At 58.2% G+C, this 21,317-nt stretch overlaps 2 protein-coding genes across 3 annotated transcripts in view; both read left to right on the forward strand.

Moving 5' to 3' along the window:
* Positions 1-1,106: 1,106 nt before the first annotated feature.
* RPL38 (ribosomal protein L38) lies at positions 1,107-5,276 on the forward strand. 2 transcript variants are annotated; one of them, XM_075562176.1, is made up of 5 exons: positions 1,107-1,207; positions 1,410-1,435; positions 1,945-2,005; positions 4,897-5,019; positions 5,202-5,276. In XM_075562176.1, the coding sequence occupies exons 2-5, from the start codon at positions 1,433-1,435 to the stop codon at positions 5,225-5,227; spliced, it is 213 nt and encodes a 70-aa protein (XP_075418291.1). In that variant the 5' UTR covers positions 1,107-1,207; positions 1,410-1,432; the 3' UTR covers positions 5,228-5,276. The 2 variants fall into 2 exon arrangements, with proteins under 2 accessions (XP_075418291.1, XP_075418292.1); XM_075562177.1 differs by having other exon boundaries at positions 1,192-1,298.
* Positions 5,277-11,193: 5,917 nt separating this feature from the next.
* TTYH2 (tweety family member 2) overlaps positions 11,194-21,317 on the forward strand; it is a 44,536-nt gene continuing 34,412 nt past the window's right edge. Inside the window, exon 1 of the mRNA XM_075562179.1 lies at positions 11,194-11,365. Coding sequence (XP_075418294.1) covers positions 11,237-11,365 — 129 coding nt within the window. The 5' untranslated portion in view covers positions 11,194-11,236. The remainder of the gene's footprint in view (positions 11,366-21,317) is intronic.

Below are 21,317 nucleotides of genomic sequence, written 5' to 3' on the forward strand. Positions count from 1 at the left end.
GAAGAGCACGGCCAGAGCGCTCCTGAGAGGCAAGGATGGCGAGACTTCATCTCACGTACTTCGGACATGCTGTCAGGAGCGACCAGGAGAAGGACATCCTGCTGGTAAAGCAGAGGGGCGGTGACCAAGGGGAAGGCCCTCCAGGAGACGGGTGGACACAGCGGCTGCAACTACGGGCTCAAGCACAGGCACCGTTGTGAGGATGGCGGATGGCGAGGACAGGGCTGTGTTGGGCACCGAGAGGGATGCTATGGGTTGGAACCGACTCCATGTCACTTAGCAACAACAACAGTTCTCAGAGGGGTTGGGAGCAGCAGTGTGGAAGGGGGCGTGGCGGCAAGCCGGAGAGCCTGTTGGGCATGACCCATAACTGCGGGTCAAGAAACCAGAAAGAGAGATGAGGGACGCCGGAAAGGGCAGCCAAAGGGACATAGAGCAGCGGTTCTCAACCTGCGGGTCGCCACCCCTTTGGGGGTCAAACAACCCTTTTACAGGGGTCGCGGGATCACAACAGTAGCAATATGACAGCGATGAAGTAGCAACGAAAATAATGTTATGGTCGGGTGGTGGGGGTGGGGGTCACCACCACAAGAGGAACAGTATGAAAGAGTCACACTGCCTTAGAAGAGTCTTCAAACAAATGAGGATGTTCTGTCATGACGCCTAACACGCAGTAAACTGTCCGCTCTGCTGAATCAGAATTCAAACAAACAAGAAACCCAAACTCGCTGCCCTGGAGGCGACTGGGGCTCCTAGGGAGGTTAGGGACCCCCGACCGACCATAACTCTTTCCAGGAGTGGACAGGCAGCCTCCTCCCTCCCCAGGCAAAGCACCTGGTGAGTTCGAACCGCTGACCTTGAGGTTGGCAGCCCAACGCAGAACTCACTACCCCATGAGGGCTCCTTGAATCGGAACGAAGACACGCTGGGGAGATTTCGGGGGCTGCGGTGGTGGGGGAAGGAGAGGAGGGATGGGGAACCGGGGAGAGGAGGGGAAAGATGAGGGAGAAAGAGGGAGCAGAGGCGTTTGTGGCGCTGCAGTCATCCATCTGGACCAGCAGGTGGCAGTCGTGCTCAAATGGACGGACGCCTGGATGAATCTTGACCCAAGGCGGAGGCCGTAGCCCGTTTCCTCCGCGGGAGGCCTTAACGGAGCGGAAGCGGAAGTCCCGGCCTCTTCCGCCCTCCTCGCTTCTTGCGGCTTGCTGTGAGTGTCCCGGCCGGTACGTGGGAAGCGGGTCTAATCCGGGGCAATCCTCTGCCTGGTGAAACTCGGGGTCCCTGGGATTAGATCGAGGGTAGGGGGAGAGAACTTGGGGTGCAACGGGGCTGGTATGTGGAGGGAGGCGGGTCATCGTCTGTCCGTGAGCCCTAGTAATGCCAAGGAATGTCTCCCCCCACCCCCGCAGGTGCCGGTCCGCGCCTCGTCGCCATGGTGAGTACGGCCCGGGTCGGGAACCTTCCCTGGGGAGCGGGCCCGGCGGCAGCGCACGAGGGGCCTCCCCAGGGTCCCCCGAGACCCCAGAGGGGTGGTCGGCTCTGCAGTGGCCAGACGCCACGCGTGTCCTAGCGAGATCCCCGAGCGTGCGGGTCTGCCGAGGGGGTGGCGAGGTCGAGGGCAGGGGGCTCCGGGGCCAGTCCGACGCTTCTGCGTGGTTGGTAATTGGGGGTGCGGACAAAAACCGGGGGCTGCAGCAGAGCGCGGCCGCCGAAGTAAACGGAGCAGGGTTTGCTGGTTAACGAACGTGTCGACACCGACTCGTCTAACGACGGCCACCGGGCCACGCGGGGCAGGAATGTGTGGGAGACGACTTTCCTGCGCCCCACCCCCGACCCCTTTTTCTGTTGTCTGGAGCTGCTCCGAAGGAGGACGGGGTGGGTGGTTTGTCTTTATTGGGAGGCACCTCTCCAACCATTTCTTGTGCGCGTTCCGCTCTGTTGCAGCCTCGCAAAATCGAAGAGATCAAGGACTTCCTGCTCACGGCGCGGCGAAAGGACGCCAAGTGTAAGTGGGCCCTGAAAGATGGCGGTCACGTGCATGTGTGCAGGCCTGGGGCTTGGGGGCTGTCAGGGAGCACTTAGTCCAGACCCCCACGCACATAAGCCTGCCTGGCCAGCGGGAAGTAACAGGAGTTCTTGGAGAGCCTTTTCTGCTGTGGGATTCGGGAAGGCCATTCTGGGTGTGTGCACAGTAGGTGCGCTCTGCAGAGAAGACTCAAGCGGCAGGGAGTCTGGGAAAACCAAACTGCCAGTGACCGCTGGTAGCAAGCCCAGAGGACAGGGTTTCTGAGACTATGGGTCAGTTGGTGGTTTCAAACTGCTGGCCTAAAAGCTGATGTGGTGCTGTGCTCTCCCTGGTTTCATGTGTCTTCGGTTCAGACTACAACACAGTGGTGTCCAGCTGAGAGGCTTTGCGGGACCTTGTGGGCATCAGTTGAAGGAGATTTGCCCGCTTGTCCATGAGATGCCCCTTTGGTCCTTGTGCCACCCCAGCACCACTCAGCCCATTCTTTTCCTGCCACTTTGTCCTGGACGCAGTGAGGGCTAAATGAAAGAAGAGCTGTATCGGACAGCAGCCCACAGCCTCCCACGATGGGGGCTCAGAACTCTTATCACGGTCCACAAAATATTTTTCTACTTGAGCCCTTGGTATTAGCTCCTCATTTTTTCCCCTCCTACCTTATGAACCCTTGGGAGTTTATAAATTTAATTATTTTGTCATAGCTTATACTGTCTGATGTCTCCCTTCACCCATTTTTCTGTTGTCCATCCCCCAGGGAGGAGGTTATATGTAGATCCTTATAATGGGTTCCCCTTTTCTACCCACCTTCTGATAGTGAGATTTTTCGGGAACTTTCTGAAGTCCCTGATGCTGGGGTCTGGCGAGACACCAGCCATTTCTAATGCTCCGTGCCTGTGGAGGCACCACGGTGTGTGCGCAATCCCCAGGAGCAGTTGAAGATCCACCTCCAAACGCACTGCCCTGGGGTCAGCTGGCTCACAGGGACCCTCTGGCGCAGGGTAGAGCTGCCCTGTGAGTTCCCAACCCTGTGACTGCAGGCATCTTCAGCCGAGCAGCTGGTGGTCTGGAACACGATCTCTTGTAGTGAAGCAGCCCCAAACAACCACAATGCCCCAGGGCCCCTCATAAGCTGTTCAGGGGTGTAAAAGAGGGGCATCATCGTGGTGGTCCCCCCTGAGGGTACACATGGGATCTGGTGGCACTGTCAGCAGGTGCCCTAATGGGTGTGGGAGTGGCCCCGCTGTACAGAGATGAGGTTCTCATGTCAGCTTGAGTCAGATCACGCTGAGTGTCTCCCTGGCTCTGCCCTCGGCCAGTTAGGCTGCAGCTCCTGGGTGGGAGTAGTGTCTGTCATTTTAAGTAGCTACCCTGTGGGACAGCACACACTGCCCCTGTGGGTGTCCGCAGTTGCACGTGCTTGTGGCGGGGTGGAAAGCCATTTCTGCAGAGCAGCAGGGGCTTCAAGCAGCTAGCAGACATGTGACCACTGTGGCTGAAATACAGGCAGTCACTCAACAGTTTAGGTGCAAAGGGGGGTGGTCTTGGGGGTATCTCTCCGCTGTCTCTGGGGCCAGGTCTGTCGCTGGAAGAACCCCCTGTGCTCGCTCCTCTGTGTCTGTCCCCTGGAGGGTAATGGTGGTGGCAACCCTTAAAAGGACACCGAGAGCCCTGGTGAGGGTGTTGAATCCCACCTACGTCCTGTCTCCTTGCCACACGGAGGTCAGGGTTCCAAAGAAAGATGGTTCCATCGTTCAGAGACTGCACATGTGGCTGGGGGAATCTTGACCTGGTCATGTTGACATGGTGGGGAAGCAATGCAGTCCTGGGCTCTTGGTTTGAGTGGATGGCTCACTTGGAAACAATTCCACATGGCCTGTGCCTTGGGCGGACTCGGATACAGACCAGCATCCTGTGATTTACCTCACTCCGTGAGCGGAGCGGTTCAGGGCATAGGTTGGGCTGTATGGGGGTGCTCTTGGTTACCTTGGTCTGCTTTGGTGGGTGGGCAGGAAGTGTGTGTGTGCTTAAGTCCTGGGATTGGGAGCCTGAGTTTTCTTGAGCCAAGCTGGGGAGCCCGTTCTGACCATACTGGCCCTGTACTGGACTCCTGTGGGAGCAGGCAGGCTGGTTTTCTCCTGCAGAGCAGCTGGTGGGTTTGTCCATGCAGCCCTGTTCCTCCCACAGGGCCACATGGAGGTGTGGGTGACACAGTGGGTCAGCAGTTCGAGCTGTGTCTTTCCGTGGGAGACAGATCAGGCTGTCTGCGCACAGGGAGATTGTGTTGATACTGCTGTGTGCTCCAGAGCAAAAGCCCGCCGGGTCCTGCACCGTGCTCACAATGGTCCCTGTGCCCAGCCGCTGTGTCAGCCCGGCCATCTGTTGAGGGCCGTCCTCGCTCGGGCTGCCCGCCATTTTGCCAAGCGTGATGTCCTCCAGGGGCTGCACAGCCCCAGAACCCTGCCAGGGTCATCACAAGTCTGTCCTTATTTGGGAAGCCAGGTTTCTGCTGTGTTTCTATATTGGGGATTTGGGGGGGTGGGCAAGGGGTCATGGTTCCCAAGGTGACCTGGCAGCAGCCAAGTCTGAGTCACTGGCCACAGGTGGAGACTGCTGTTACTGTACCAGAGTGGAGAGGGGGTGGATTTGCCTGACTTGGAGGCAAGGAGCCAGGGAAGGCAGGTCTGCAGGTTCCTTGTTTTTAAGAGGAGTGGTGGTGTGTGCTGTTAAGAGTTTGACCTTGAGGCTGGATGGAGAGGCACGGGGCAGGGAGCAGTGTGGCCATTGTTGGCAGAAATCAGGGGGACGGCAGGTGAACGGGTTGGTGGCTTTGATTCTGTGACGCAGTGTGGTGGCTCATTCTGGTCTCTTGGCAGCTGTGAAGATCAAGAAGAACAAGGATAACGTGAAGTTCAAGGTGCGGTGCAGCAGGTACCTCTACACCCTGGTCATCACCGACAAGGAGAAGGCCGAGAAGCTGAAGCAGTCTCTGCCCCCAGGTGGGCCCCAAGACCGGGTAGGGGGGCGGGGGCCGTCTGCCTGCCTTGGGGAGGGGAGGGGTCCTCAAGGGAGCGGCCTTGGCCAGAGGCAGGTTTATGAAGTCTGCGAAGAACATGTTTCTTGTTGGTGCAAACCCTCGGTGTCTGGTCTGCTCCGGCTCACTCTGTCCCCTTCCCCACAGGTCTGGCAGTGAAGGAGCTGAAATGAACCCGGCTAGCTGATGCAAACTATAATAAAGAAAAATTCTTTTTAATTCTTCCATGTCTTTTGTCTTGGTGGGGACGGGGGACGGGTGCTTGGTGGGGACACGTGGTCACTATGCCACCAGGTCACCATGGCGATGGTTATAGCCAGCCTTTTTTAGCTAGTATTATGAATGCTGCCTGGTGGGGGGGGGGTCGTAGAAGAGGCTGCTCTCTGGGACTGCCTCATTTCGGGGGAACGAGCTGCCTTTGGGTGCAGATCCTGGACCAGGCAGCAAAGCTGCCCCGGGACCTTGCTTTGTGGACCTGACCCTCAGCCTGTTCTGTCGGGCTGGTTTCCAGGTCTAAAGATGGGCTTCAGACAGCACCACCACTGGGAGACGTCACTTGTGTGCTTTTCACACATTAAACAGTCTCGGATTTGGGGGAAGGGCATTCTCAAGTTCACTATTAAATCAATTGTGACTTTTCTGAAACTAAATCTTGAGATGGCCTAATTTTTACCAGGAGGAGAGGTTGACCTTGAACTCCCAACCTTGGCAGCCCAACACAGACCCCAGTAATAAAGTGGGATGCAATCTTGTCGTAAGCATTGTGGCTGTACAGCTTCTGCGGCAGCTTTGAACGGTATTCTGTCCACGCTGAAATTCAAACATACATTCCACAGTTGGCCAGTCAGACATTCCCAGGTGTTAGCCTGGGGCAGGCATTCCAAAGCAGGGCTACTTGGGCAGAACTCAGCTGCTGTGGAAGGTGGGCAGTTTAAACCACCACTACTGACAAGCTTGTGTTCCTGAAAAGATTGACTACAGTCTGAAGTTCGCCGGGGCAGTTCCACCCTGCTCTGTAGGGTTGCTATGATCTGGAGAGGCCTGTGAGAAATCTTATGTTGACACGAAGATGCCTAGGTCTAGTGTGGTGGCGGGTGCACAAAGGATGTTACTCAGGTCCCAAAGCCTACAGGGTTGGGAGCACAGTCTGACCCCTAGGCTTTGTTCCTGATCCTGCAACTTGCTAAACTGGAGAAGTACCTGTTTCTCCTGGTGGAAGTGACCCCATTTAACGGTTTTTAAAAGGTCCTGGGACTTCTAGCAAGCTTAGGTGTGTTCCACTGCCAGACGATAAGGTCACTGGTTTAAGCCCACTGAATGCTAGCCGAGGCTGCCAGCACATGAAGAGCACCGATGGCAGCCGTCAGTATGGATGACACCACTGGACCATTCGGTAACATGCTGAACAGAGAAGATAGGGTCTCATCTCGCTGGCATCCATTATCTATGCTCGTGGAAGATCAAGTGACGCATTCAGTGGCTAAATCTGCAGGATCCCTGTACGAGGGTTGGAAAGCAAGGCCGTCTGAGGAGTGCCTGGGCCCTCACTCACCCTCGTGTTTGTGAGAGTTGGACAATAAGGAAAACCAGAGGGACCATGCATTTAAATTGTGCTGGTGATGAATACCGGGAGGACCATGGTGGTCAAGGGAACAAATCTGCCCTTGAAGTGGAACCAGTGAGGGTGGTGAGGCTTGGTCTCAAGTCCTTTGGGCGTGTTGTCGGGAGCCAGTCCCTGGAGGAGGCCAGTATGCTTGATAATGTAGAGGGCAGTGGAAAAAGACGACCTTCAGTTGTCAGGGGAAGCCAACCCCTAACACATCATTACGGGTCCTATAGGCAAAATAGCAAAGCGATATAATAAAGATTATAGTAGAGTTATTGAGAGAAGAGAAATATTGAAATTAATGGAGTCAGACACAATTCATGGTAGCATGCTCACCTCATGCCTGCTTGGTCCACGTGGAGGGAGAGCGAGTCTTGCAAGCCCCCTCATTACAGGTGAGGACATACATCACAGGAAGGGGCTGTGCTATAGGTAATACAGTAATGAGGGGGTGGTCTAGGGGCATACACGCAATAGGAAGAGGAGGGATTGGGGGTATACATGTGACAAAATGGGCAGATTCTAGATTCATGATGGCAGCCTCACCTTGGTTATCCTAGGGCGGGTTTGACCTCCCTGGTGTCTCCTACAAGGAAACAGCCAACTACTATCTTTATCAGAAGGGAGTGGATCCTACTTGTGGGATAAACAGTGGTGTCTGCTGGCTCTAGATGGCTGATAGCCCTCAGGGAGAATGACCCCTGACCTACTCCTGATGACCTCCAAGTGTATAGTCATTCGCCAGCAGCTACATTTGGCCTATATTCTGGGGAGACAGCTTGGGAGAAGTCCTTCTGTTTCTCACATTCAGTGAGACGCTGGGCACAGTGGCTGTAACAATGGGTTCAAACAATCGGGATCCCACAGGACCACAGGGTGTATGGTGGTTTGTTCTGTTGGGATCGCTGGGTTGGAGCGGACTTGGAACTTCACAAAAGTTTCCAAAGCTCCTGACAGTTCATAGAAAACTTAAGCGCGTTTGGACTGATAACTGCAAGGTCAGTGATTCAAACCCGCCAAAAGCTGAGGCTGTGGGCTCCTGTAAAGATTTACAGCCTGGGAATCCCTCCGCAGGTTTACAAGGAGCGGGTTTTTCAAAGGCGGGCACGATGCCACGTAGAGATCGGCCACAAGGTGGCGCCATGCTACAACAATGGAGCCCAACGCATATTGGTAGATGCATCCTGATTCTCAGGGACCCTCTGCAAAGCGGGGAAAGGAGGCAGCTCCGTACAATGTTAGTCTCCAAAACCCTAGGGAGCTTTCTGCTCTGTCCTACGGAGTCCCTGTGAATCAGAATTGACTCAATGACAGGGGATGAGTCTTCACAGCCTCGTCTTTCAGAGAGCTGTGAGTTCCAACTGCTGGACCTTCCTGTTCGCACCCAATGTTGCCTGGACCCCAAACCAAGCCCACTGCCCGTAAGTCAATTCCAATTCGGTAACCAGGCAATACCTGCACGTGGCTGACCTCAGAATCCATCACTATCTCTCAAGCACCTGAAGTTGGTGTGGATGTTTTCCTTCCTGATTAAAAGAACATTTTTTAAGCTAGATAGTGTGCGGAATGCCCCCAAGGAGCTCGATCGACACCGTGGCTGCAGCAATGGGCTCAGGCAAAGAAACGGGTGAGGATGGCGCAGGACCAGCCAGTGTTTTGTTCTGTCCTACATGGGGCCACGATGGGTCAGAGCCGACTCGACGTCACCGAACAAGGAATGGTACAGGGTGTGGTTGGTACTGTAGGGAAGGACCTCATTAAAGGTGCTTCTAACTGGCCAGCACCGTCTGTGAAGTCCTTGAACAGGTAGGTCTATAAAGGACGGACGGCTAAGCTAAGTGTGGGTGGCACTTTCTGAATCTGGCAGGGAGCAGGGGGCCATGCTGGCTTCCCACAGGTCAGGCCCAGCCCTGGTCCCTTCCTCCCTGGCCTCGGAAAGGAACTGGGTGGCCCGGGAAGCAGTTCTCCGTTGCACCATTCTGCAGGCGTTTAAGATTCCCAAAGCAGATTCCCAAGGCAGAGGGCGGTTCCAGCGCCCTGCTCGGCTTTGTCCCAGCCGCGTGATCTAGAGACAAGTCTGAGCTCCTAGGAAACTGACCGGGGCAGGGACTTGCCGGCCTCCGGGCCAAGAAAAGGCATCCTTTCATCGGCTGCTGCCCCTCCGGCTGGGGCCCTGGGGCAGCCAGGGCTGACTCCAGACCCTAAGTTGTGTCGGACATGGGTATGTTTTGCAGCTTCCTGAGATGGCTGGCAGCAGGGAGGACAGATGTACCACCTAAAGAAGTCCTGGCCTGAGTTGTACAGCCTTCTGGAAAGGCTCTCCCTTTCTGCTCTGCTTTGTTGTGTCATGGTCGCAGCTCTGGGTCAACGGGCCTCTGGGCAAGTTTCTAGAATGGTCACTCTCGCCAGGTGCACACAGGCTCAGCTGCCTGTGGCTGCCGTATAGTCCCCAGGGGGGATTTTGCAGCTGATTCAAGTGTTGTTGTCTGCGTCCGGTCCCTTCCTCTGCGCCCTCTCCCTGATCCTCCCCCATATCCAGCCCCTGCTCCAGCCTGGACTCTCCCCCAGGCCCTCCCTCTCCAGCCCTCCCTTGCCTCCCAAGGCACTCCATGTCACAGGTGGGACTCTCATCTCTTCCTCAAGAAATAACAAAGCCTTACAACTCCTGGCTCCATGAGGGACCCGAGCATGTTTGGGAGACGGAGTGGCAGGCACCAGCACCTCTGGACTCAGGGGCCAGCATGGAAGAGGACAGCACCTGGGTCAGGTTCAAGGGGAAAGAGTTGTACACACCTTGCTGCCGGTGTCCATGGAGACGGATCACGCTCTAAGTGAGCCCCGGTGGTGGTTTTGAGTAGCTGACCTTGCAGTTAGCGGCCCAACATGTAACCACTAAGACACCAGGGCTCCTTCCTATCAGCCTCAGGCACTATCAATGTAAAATCTGCTTGTTGTCCAGGGGGCAGAAGCTGCTCTGTCTGAACTCCCCCAGAGCCCCTGGTTTAGGGGAAGGAGACCAATGGTTTGTTCTCAGCCCCAAGGGCTAGGGGTCCAAACCACCCCACCCCCAGCAGCACCCTGAAAACCAGGCCCAGCAGCCATCCTCCGTAGGTTAAGACAAGAACACACAAGGGGGCAGTTGTCTTCGATAGCACTTCAGTGTCCATGCGTCAGCGTCCATCCAGCAGCAGCTAGCTGGGAAGGAAAACATGGAACGTTTGGACTGACCTCTGGAGGGGACCCCTCCCTGCTCATCCTGTCACGGCCTGACCAGGCCCAGGTTCTGTCCTGGCCACCACCTGAAGCCCAGCAGGCCTGACCCCATTTATTCCTCCCTTGGCTAAGCATGGCCATGCGGGGAGATCTGGACATGGGATCTTGGGAAAGAGGGATTGGCCTAGAGTGCCCCATGTCCTCCACTGGGAAGTCCCCAGCAGACCAGGCCCAGAAGTGTCACCTTTCTTTCCCGGGGGGGGTGGGGAATCGGGACAGACCTATCATTTGTCAATAACACAGTTACCAGCCCTGACCCTCCAGCTCCACCTCCACCACCTACCTTCGGCCATCTCCTAGGGAGCAGCATGTTGAGTGTGGAGCATCTGCCTCCTGGCCCCTACCTGCCCTGCTAAACAGCTCCATGGGCCCATTCTCGGGGATGCCCACCCAACCCCACCAGCTCAGACCCAAAACTCACCGCCACTGAGTGGATTGCGACTTAGACTGGCCCTATAGATCCTACAGTATAGGACAAGGTTAGAACTGCCCCTGTGAATTTCAGGGACTGAAACTCTCCGTGGGAATAGAAAGCCCCGTTGTCATCATCGTTCTCCGGCAGAGTGGCTGGTAGTTCCAAACGTGGGGCCTTGGGGATTGCAGCGAAACCCGTGACCAGTACGCCACCACAGCTCCGCTCACTGGTCCAGGAAGGACCCAGGAATGTCCTCACTGCCCAAGACTGCCTGCCACACACAGGTGGTAGAGCGGCACGTTTGTGCAGGAGAGACGTCCAGTCAATGACTGGCAGTTAATTCAGAATGAGTGACGGAGAGAATGCGGTGCCCTCCTGTTCCACGCATCAGGTCTGTCGGGCAGCCCTGAAGGAGCTCAGCTTCTCACCACCAGCCCTGGGGACAGCCAGCCTCGCCCTCGTTGGCACTTCAGGTCCGGACTTGGTAACTAGTGATGAATCAGAAGACCCTGAGGCCGGGGGTCCCGTAACAAGAAAGAGTTGAAGGACTGGGAATGCTGTCCACCTCTCCAGACACCTCTGTCACCTCCGGGTCAGGCAGATGCACCTGAGCGCCGGACCTTTGGACCCAGGGGGCGCGCCGGAGGCCGGGCGGGGGCGTCGGGGGCGGGTCCCGGATCCTGGGGGCGGGGCCCGGGCACGAGGGAGGGGCGGGGCCCGGATCCTGGGGCGGAGCCTGAGGCGTGGCCCGGGCGCGAGGGCGGGGCGTGGCCCGGGTCCTGGGGGCGGGGCCTGAGGCGGGGCCCGGGCGCGAGGGCGGGGCGGGGCGGGGCGCGCGCCGGGCAGAGCGGCGGCCGTGGCAGCTTGTGGGCCGCAGTCGGGCTAGCCATGCCGGCGGCGCGCGTGGAGTACATCGCGCCCTGGTGGGTCGTGTGGCTGCACAGGGTCCCCCACCTCAACCTGCGCCTGCAGCCCGTGGACAGCACCTTCAACCCCCGCAACGAGAGTTACCAGGAGGTGAGTCCGAGGCCCCGAGGCGGGACCACGCGCCCCACGGCGCCCCCGGGAGCCAAGAGCCTGCTCTTCGCCCCCTCGCCAGCCAGGACCCCTCGTCCCTCTCCCCTCCCCCCAGAGACCTTTGGCCCCCCACCCACCGGCCCCCCTCGACTGGGAAGCTGGAAAGATCGAGCCCAGCGGGAGGAGGGGGCCGAGGAAGGACTCAGCTTGGAGAGTGGGGTGAGCGCACCCCGCGGGGCAGGCAGGGACACCGGCTCCGGCTCCGTGTCTCCGGCGTCGGGCGGGGGAACACCTATTTCCCCGCTTCCGAAGCTCCGAGCCGCGGCCGCAGCGGCTTCCGAGAAGTTTGAGCCAAGCTGCCGGACTCTATCCTGGCTTCACCGAGCAGCGCCCCTCCCCCTCCTCCCGGCCCCCGCCCCACCCGCGGGCCGAGTCACTGGGTGCCATAGACCCCAGCCTGGGTCCCCCAGAAGCTCTCGGGACTCGGGACGGCGGTGGGAGCCTTCCCCTTGTACCCGAGACTCCGCTCGCGTCTCCGTCTGGGAAGGGGGTGGCCCCAGTCAGAGCCGTCCCACCCCGGCCAGTAGATACCCCTCCCCCAGTGTCGACACCCACTTCTTCCCTTTGTCCTGCACTTGGCCTTGCGCCACCCCACCCTTGACACCTCGATCCTGTAGCCCCCAGCCCACTCACCTGGGCCCTGGGCCCCGCTTGAGGGCGCGTGGCCCCGAGTTTCTGGGACCTTGGCTTCCCAGCCCGCCCCTTCTCTCCGTTCTGGGACCTTTGCCCCTTCCTTGGCTGCTGTTACTTCTGTCTGCGGCTTCCGCACCCCAGTGACACGCTGGGTGTCCACTGCTACGCCCATTTCCACCTCCCCCGCCCCTACTCAGCTCTGCTCCAGCGCGGCCCTGCTCCTGACTCCCCGCCCTCCATTGGGCCAAAGATTCCGGGGTGAGCGCTGGGACCCAGCTGCGTGCGCCTCTGAGGACCGTGCGCCCCTGCGGGCAGTATCTGGTTCTCCGACCCGAGCTCGTAGTGGGCGAGCTGGTCCGGGCCTCCCAGCAGGCTGGAGGGCGGGGGGGGCGGGGAATCAGCTGTTGCTCCTGCCCCCACCCCCACCCTAGATCTTTTTCTGCGGGGGGGCCAAGGGACCTGGGGGTGGGGGGGCGTTGTGCCTTCGAGCCTCCGGCACGCGGTGCCTGCGCTTCCAGGGATAGAGAAGTCCCTCTGGTCGGGGGCGGGGACCCTCCGGGGGAAGTGGAAGCCGGTCCGCTGGGCTGGTCACGCCCTCGGCCAGAACCGTTGGGAGCCTGAACCTGTGGACACGCCGCCTGCCCGCGGGGCGCCCTGGGGAAATCTTACACTCCCGCCGAAAAAACATAGGGCGGATATGATTTCAGAGACAGCTGCGCTGGGTGCGCGCGTGCGTGTGTGTGTGTGTGTGAGTGTGTGTGTGTGTGTGTGTGTGTGTGTGTGTGTGTAGGGGGGCGGTACCCCAGAACCCGTACCGGGGGGCGCCAGTCCCTTTTCGCCTCTCCATTGGTGGACATCTAAACTCCCGGGTGGGTCAAGAAGACCCGCCCTCCTCCTCGCCCAAGAAGCACACACTTCTCTGGCGGGCAGTTGTAGTGGGCGGGGCCTGAGCCTACTCCTTACACAGCTGAGCCAGAGAGACCCTCCCCATCCCCCCACCACACCTACACAGGCCCTGCCTCTAACCTACTAGGATCCTGGGCAACCTCTTCCCATCAGCCTCAGCTGCTGGGCAGAGGACAAGGGTTCTGCCTGTGACCTCCTGCCCTCCATGGGCCTCCCGAGGACACCTGAGGGGAAGACAGGAGTGGGGGCAGTGGAAGAGTCTGGCCCCTGGGGGTTATTTATCACTGTTCCTAATTTGGTAGGTTCCCCTGTGGACTGACCACCTGGTCTCCTGCTTGTCAGTCTGTGATGGTCAGGGGGCAGGCCAAGGGAGGCCATCGATAGGGCTCCCTGCTGTCAGCCTGCACTTAGCAAATTGGACAGGGACTGAGTCCTCCACCCAGCAGGATGACCAAGGTCATCTTAGCAGGCGGGGCTCCCCTGAGCAGTTTCTGGACCTCTGTGGGGGCTGGGGGCTCGCCCGACCATCCAGCCGCCTGGGCAGGAATCCCAGTTCTGTCGTTTGCTGTGTGACCTTGGGCAGATGTCTCAACCACTTTGAGCCTCACTTCCGTACTCCGAAAGCATTACCAGAGAAAGCCTCAGTAGCGTGCTTGTGAGTACGTAACGCATCACAGGGCCCAGTGGTAAGACTCATTCGCCTGACCTGCAGCTCCGTGTCGAAGGTGAGTACCTACCAGGGTACAGAAGACAGGGTGTCAGGGAATGGTCAGGAGCAGCCAGCCGCAAATGGCAGGGATGGCTTCAGCCCATTCCAGGGTAGAGCGTGGCCTGGGGATCCAGTGCGTACTCCCATGTACACGTATGTGTATGTGTATGTGTGTGTGCCAAAATGAAAGACATGGTGGCGAAGGGGAGGGGAGGCGCGTCATGGACACAGTTTCGGGGATGGGAAGCGTTGACCCTAGGTTCTAGAAGGCCATGGAAGAGTGGGTAAAAGAGCAGAGACGGCTGAAAGGGGACTTCCCTGGTGAACCCGGGTCTCCTGACTGTATTCCATCACCCAAGCGGCCGTGGGGAGGGTGGGCATCCAGCTGCTGGCTGCCCATGTGGCCTGGACCTGCAGGGCCCAAACCTCAGCCTGAGCTTTCTCATATGTCACCAGGCAAAAAGAGGACCTGATGAGAAAACAGGTGTCGACCTTGTGTCCGGTGGCAGGCTCCCCCTTAATTGTCATAGGCACCTTGGTGGGAAGGGGGAGACCCCAGCCAGCCAGGCACCTGGTACCCAACCCAGCTGGGCATCAAGTTACTCAGGGTCCTGGGCTCACAGGTGTTGGTGGCACTGATGCCAGCCACCCACCCCCTCAGGGGAGAGCAGCCCTGGAACCCTCCCTCTGCTCCCCCAGCAAACAGATTGTGGTCCAAGCACTGGTTTCCTCCCTGCAGGGCTGACCCCCTGCTCTTAGAGGGTAGGAGTCAGGAAGTAGAATCAATCGGGGGGTCATTTCAAGTCATATAGTCCCCAGAGTCCCAAGTGTGTATCCTCGAGCCTGGGGAGGCGCAAAATGGGGCCCCTCCAGAGAGAAGGCCAGAGACCCAGAAGAGGAAGCTCTGTCCATCCCCATCACTGAGCACTGAGTCACGGTCAGTGGACAATCACGCTGGCCTGAGGCAGGGGGACTGAACCCGCCCCAATCAGCCAGGGCGCAGCCTCTTTTTCTGTGCCTGCCTGGCTCCCCACCCCCACCTGGAGTAGATTCTTCTGTCCCACCTAGGTGATTCTTGGAGCTTCTTGACCCAACACCCCCCAAAATCCAAAACTATACCCTCGTATATAGGGACCCAATAGGACAGACAGGAGAACCACCCCCTGGGGGTTTCCAAAGCCGTGGCTCTTTATGAAGGCAGCCTGAGCCCCTGTGCCACCAGCCCCCAACCCCTCTGCTGTCCGGTCAGTTCTGACTCTAGCTGCCTCGGACTCTGCACTGCCCGCCCTGCGCCATCCACACAATTGCCCATGTGTCTGGGACCATTGCCTCATTCCCTGTGACAATCAGCTTCCTCTCTTTTGGCTGACCTTCTACCGCTACAAGCACGATGGCCTTCTCTGGGGCCTGGCCTCTCCTGATAACATGTCCAACGTACGTGAGACAGAATCTCATCATCCTCGCTCCTAAGGGAGCCTCCTAGCTGTGTTTCTTCGAAGACCGAGATCTGTCTGTCCTTTTAGCGGTCCCGGGTGCTTTCGATAGGCCTCATCAGCACGGTCATTCCAATGCGCCGTTTCTTCAACGAGCTTCCTTATCCAGTGTCCGACTCCCACCTGCATGGGAGGAGTCTGAACATGCGAGGACTGGGTCAGGCGCGCCATTGTCCTCAACGAATGCGACATCCTTGCTCGTCAACACTTCAGAGAGGTCTTGTGCAGCAGACGGACCCCATGCGAATCCATTGTGTCATTTCTTGAATGAGCCTTGGTCGTGGATCCAAGCCAAATGCACTCCTGACTCCCAGCTGCCCTCCCGGCCTTTCTGTACCTGTAAACGTTACGCGAGCAGGCAGCCTTAGCTCTCTCCCAAGGAGAGGTTGGTGGCTTTGAGCTGCCCACCTTGCAGTTAGTGTCCAGTGCTCTTGGGTCCCCGCCCCAGCGCTCCCCGAATGCACATTGGCATCCCCCTGGCCTCCATTTGGGCCCTGGGTTGGTGCATTAACTAGTTGACAAGGGAAGAGGAGGCTGCTGGGGGTGGGGTGGGGAGGTGGTGGCTGCTGCATGGGCAGGGCGGGGGCCGCAGGTGATATGGGACATTGTCCTTGTGAAGCACGTGAGCGTGAGCGGAGCTGCTGCTTCCTTCCCTCTGGAGCTTCAAGCGCTCTCCCGTGGGGCCCCTGTGCCTCTGGGGGCTGCCACGTTAATTAGGAGCCAGAGAGTAATTGCCTATTAAGGAGGGCAGTTGCTGTGGGGAGGTGTTTGTGCCGGTTGGGCCTCGGCCTCCCCCTTCCTCTCCCCTCCTCCTCCTCCTCTCCCTCGCACACCTTCTTCCTTTCTCCCTTCCACTTCCGCTCCCCCACCACCACCAATTTTTCGTGTCTCTGCCCGCCAGCCACCCCCAGCTTCCTGAGCCAGGGCTCATCCTGGACCTAGAAAAGGCTCCAGGGGTGAACTACTGACCAACATTCGAGTTTGAGTCAACCAGGCCACCTCCTCCACATGACCCGTTCCCTAATTCAAGCCAGCTGGCCAGCTGGGCCTGGTCTGTAGGGCCCCAGGCCCCGTCACACAACCTGAAAGCATCGTAGGTGGGTGAGGGTACTGAGTACCGAGTCGGGGCACCAGCACAGGGGCCATGGGGCGAGGCGAGTTTGGGGAGATTGAAATAGCACCCACCCACAGCTCCCCTCCCCACTTCTTGGAGGACCCATCCTAACATGGTGGGAACCACAAGTCATGTGAAGCTGGCCTGGACTTTCCTGTTTGGGGGTAGACCGATCGTGGGACCGCTCAGGAGGCACAGAAGATGCCGAGGAAATCTGCGTGTATGGGTTGGATCGGTCATCACGGACTGGACCATACGCTGTACACCTCACTGAGTGTGTGTGTGTGTGTGTGTGTGTATGTGTGTCGCATTTTCAGTTGTATCGTAGGCATGTGAAACCTGGGTGGTGGCAGGAAAGATCAGAGAATTGGGTGCCTTTGAATTCTGGCGAAGCGTGCTGGGTACACCAGGGACTCCCTGAAGGAAAACAGCGTGTCTTAGAGGAAGGACAGCCAGAATGCTCTGCAGAGGGCAAGACGCGGCCTCGCATCCTTTGGACATGGTACCAGGAGGGACCCGTGCTTGGTAAAGCGGAGGGTCAGCAGCAGGGAGGAAAGACCATGGGCAGATGGGCGGATCCACTGGGCTGCGACCAGGAGCTCAGACAGAGCGGTGATTGTGAGGACGGTGCAGGACGGGACAGTGTTTCCTTGTGACCCACACGGGACCCTAACGACAACAACACACACGGCGGGCAAGGGGCTTCTAAAGCTTGTGGGGAAATGGCGGGGGGGGGGGGGGGGAATTAAAACTCTGTATTTCTCCATAGGAACTCCAGCAAGCTCAGGAGACTTTGTAAGTGGTGAGGATACCAGACACTTGCCCAGGCCTACAGAACTGAGGGTTTGGGGAATTTAGCCATGCCAATACAGTCTTTTCCCCCCACTCTTCACTGAAGAAAAACGGGGAGTCCTTTACATATTAAAAAAAAATTTTTTTTAAGATTAGGAAATGGGAAGAAGTCAGAAGGACTCACATCAGAAGTGTTAGGTCTAAATGGTTTCCTGTGGAAACACTCCCCAGATTGTTCGAATGAGCAGGGCATTGCTGTGGTCAGTGAAGAACACTGGAGACTTTGCCCCCTGGCCTTGGTCTATCTTTCATTTCCCAAGACACTCATAGAAACATGTTACTGGTCTGTGGCCCTTCAGAGAACCAGCGAGCGAAATGCCGGGAACATCCCCAAAGACTGTTGGCATAACCTTTCCTATCTTGCTTTGACTGGACCATGTCCATCTCTTGCTAGCTCCTGCTTGACTGGGCCTCCAGAGTGTCCTGGTTAAGAGCTGAGTTTACCTCCTGCTACCGTTCGTCCTCCAGAGAAACACTTCAGCTTCGGGATCCCACTTGTTGGAAAATGCCCATCAAAAGCTCTGCTCCTCTCTGCATCCAGTCAGGCGCCCAGTGAGCAACAAATTCGTTCCACTTTAGTTTTTCAGTCAGAATTTCCGAAGCCGAACCAGCTGGCTCTTCTTTCTGCTCTTAATGGCTGGTCCTCTTCAGTGAGGACAGGTTGGAGTAGGAGGAATTGTTTCCCCGAGAATTGATGTGGCTCCCATCTCATCTCGCCCCTTCTTACAACGATGGAGCCATTGGCCAATGGCTGGTTTCTTTGACACATCGTCCCCTGAACGTTTCATAAAGCATCAGTGGTTTCACCATTCTGCCACCCACGCTTCACCCTCGGTCTGATGCTTGTTCTTGCTTCCTGTTTAGCAAAATCCCCTTCCCTGACAGGACCTCTTTTCCAACGGATGCCTTGGTCTCTTGAATGCCTCACACCGGGATTCGCGTTGCAATAAGTCGTAGTTGTTGGGTACCTGCGGCTTGGTCTGGCCCGCAGTGGCCCTGTGTCGGACAGAAGGACCCACCACCTGGTCCTGGGCCACCTCACATCAGTTACTATGTGGGACCCCATTGTGGCAGCCACTGGGCTCATGGACCTGTCCTGGGTCTTCCTCTTTCTCACTGCCCCTCAGCTTCACTAAGCATGGTAAGAACAGATGGGTGGTTGATTGTGACGTGAACCAATGGGAAAGCCATGCGTTTCCGTTCTCCTTATGTGAATGTCCTCGAACTCTTTGAGGCCCAGTGGTATGTAGAGTAGCACCATCCAGATAAAAATGTCCTTCCTGACCCACCCCCAGGAAGCTGCCCCCACCTGTCCCGTCCCTGCTGTTGGGGCCTCTGCCGCCGGAGACGAGCCAGCTTCTCCGGTTTGAGCTCTGCGAAGCCTCTGCTCACGGGGGAGGCACCTCCCCGAGGTCCTGGCGGCTAGCCATGCCCTCCTCCAGGCTGAAGATAACACCCTGTGGATGCTGGTCCTCGGGCTGCTGGACCCCTGGGTTGGTTCTAGTTTGTGACTGGCAGGCACTGGAGTGTGTGTGTGTGTGTGTGTGTGTGTGTGTGTGTGTGTTCTTCATTGGTAAGGAGAAGACTCCACGGGTCCTGGGTCGTGCGCTTTGCACAGTGACTGACTCCAGGGGCCCTGGGTTTTCGCAGAGGAGCCTCAAGGTGTGTCTGCAAAGGGGGGTGGGCAGGGCGCAGGCTGGCCTTCTCACTCACCCTTCAATCAGAACTCTGCCCGCTGGTTTGTGTTGGGGGTGGGGCTCCAGATCCCATACCTCGGTTCTGTTTCAAGGAAAAGGAAAGAGCAAGCCACCCGCCCCCCTACCCGCCCCCGTCCCCGCAAAAGTTCTGAGAACACCTGTTGGTGTTACAGCACCGGCAACTGCCGAGCTCCAAGCCCCTTCCCGCCATGGTGACCCCAGCTCACAGTGCCCCCCCCCCAACTTGCATCAGAGGGAGGAGACCATGCCCCTGGGGTTTTCAGAAGTAGGTCACCTGGCCTTTCTTCTGAGGCACCTCTGGATAGACCCACACCGTCAGACATCGGTCAGCAGGATTCGGCTCCGACCTTGCTGTGGCTCTGGCTGCCGCGAGGGTTCTGACCCTGGAGGGGATCGTGAACCCCCTGGGGTCTGCTCCAGGCCCAGACCTTGACCTTGGCAGGAGCAGCAAAGCTGAGCTGCACAGTGAATTGTCGGGACACCGTTCAGTCGGGTCAGACTCTCTGAGAGCACATGGGGCAGCAGAAGAGCCCCCGGGCCGTCGGGTGGGGGAGGGGGCAGCCTTTACGGAAGCTGATCGCCTGGTCTTTGTTCCCGCAGAGCTAGGGCCACCTACCTGGCCTTTCAGTTGGCAGCAGAACTCGGAACTGTTGCTCCCCGGGCCTCTGTGCACCCCTGGTAGCGGGCCCCCACATCCAGCTGGGCCTCTTTGGCCTGGGCCTGGGGTTGGGGCCTGCTGGAGAGAGGCGCAGACTCAGTGCTAGAGGTGGCTGATAGAACCCATGTGGCTCCAGGGCAGGAGCCCAACTAACTGGTCGTCTGGCCCCTTGCTTCACTAAGGACGGCTGGTGACAGCTCCGCCCCCCAGCCTGTCTTCCCAGCTGCCTGGGGTTGTGGGGGGGAGGCCCGTGCCCAGGAGCACCAGCCACATCCTTTCCCCTGTGAAGGTCAGGACCAAGTGTGAGCCAGTCTGTGTCCTTTCGTAGGGGATCACCTCAGCATCCCTGAGCCTCAGGCATCGTGGGCCCAGGGCCCTTTGGGCCAGGTGTCGGGTATGTGCACCGCAGCGCCTAAGCAACCTGTCTCCACTCAGCTGAAAATGACCAGGCTCTCTGGGACTCAGCCAGGGCCCCCACCTGTCAAAGAGCACCCCTAGCCTTTGGCAGCCCAACCTGGAGGGCTTTGGGGGCTTTGGACCTTAGCCTCATGTGTGGCTAGGGGGCTGTAGGGACAGGAAGGCTGATAGCTCAGGAGCCTGGTTGAGCATCAGGAACAGCCCTGATTGGCCGCCACCAAATCAGAGACCAGCTGGCACCCATCTAGATGCATCAAGAGATTAATACGCCCGTGGGTTGGGGAGGAGGGTGGGACACGGGGCTTCCCGGTGGACTAAGTGGCCCGAGAAGGAGGTCACGGACACCTCCTGCCCCTTCAGAAGACCGGGATGCCCCTCGACACGGGGGTCACCGTCCCTGTCACCCCACAATGCATATCCTGATAGGACGTTCAACACCCAGACCAAGGCTCTCTAGAGCCTGGGCATCACGTGACGGCGGCAAGACCATGGGGCCCTTGGCACAGAGGGGCCCCAAGCAGGGCGAACAGTTAACACCAGCAGTTCCTAATCAAAAGGTCGGCGGTTTTAGTCCCCCTGGAGGTGCTGCGAGAGAAAGGCCTGGTGAACACCCTAAAAAAATAAGCCACCAAGCCCACGGCCACTCTGACAGCCACAGGTGATGCCACGCCGCAGCCTGGGCTACATGTGACAGTCCCTGGTTTGGGTTGGCACGGAAGAGGGTGGCCACTCCAGGCAGCTCTTTCCTGGCCCAGTCACAGGCCCCTGCAGGGTCGCAGGGTCCCAGGCATCCTGCTCAGCCCTTCTCTCCCCCCGGAGGGCTTGGGGCGCACACTGTACACCCAGGCCCCTCTTCCCTGTGGGGCCTACCGCCTCACAGCTGGCCCAGGCTGTTAGTTAGGCAGGACCCTGGTGCCTGTGTGCCTGGAAACGCAGGGCCCCCCATCCCTCACTCAGCTGGTCCCCAAGTCACTGGTCCTCTGCCCATCCCCAGACCCACAGAGTGCACCAGCTCCACACGCTTGTTGACAGAGCGAGGACTCTTAGTGGGCGACGACAGAGAAGGGGAGGAATCCATCAGTCAACCAATCAGTCTTGGTTTCCTAGAGCTGCTGTAACAGATTCCACAAAAAACGAACCAAACCCACTGCCATCGGGTCAATGCCGATGTGTAGTGACCCTGCAGGGCAGGGTAGAACTGCCCCTGGGCCTCTCTGAGACGGCAGCTCTCCATGGGAATAGGAAGACTCATCTGTCTCCTCCAAAGCAGCTGGTGGCTTCGAACTGCTGACCTTGTGGTGAGCCAGTCATTGCCATAATCAGTCAGAGCATTTCTTCATTCTTGGACACATTATTACTAGCTCCCCGCTGCCCCCATCTCCCTGCCATGTC

This window comes from Tenrec ecaudatus, chromosome 10 (genome assembly GCF_050624435.1).
Source record: "Tenrec ecaudatus isolate mTenEca1 chromosome 10, mTenEca1.hap1, whole genome shotgun sequence".
NCBI classification, from domain to species: Eukaryota; Metazoa; Chordata; class Mammalia; order Afrosoricida; family Tenrecidae; genus Tenrec; species Tenrec ecaudatus.

Excerpts from the sequence above, each read along its gene's own strand:
- RPL38 (XM_075562176.1), top strand. Across the intron at positions 2,006-4,896 it reads GCGGCGAAAGGACGCCAAGT|CTGTGAAGATCAAGAAGAAC; the intron begins GTAAGTGGGCCC and ends GTCTCTTGGCAG. Across the intron at positions 5,020-5,201 it reads GAAGCAGTCTCTGCCCCCAG|GTCTGGCAGTGAAGGAGCTG; the intron begins GTGGGCCCCAAG and ends CCTTCCCCACAG.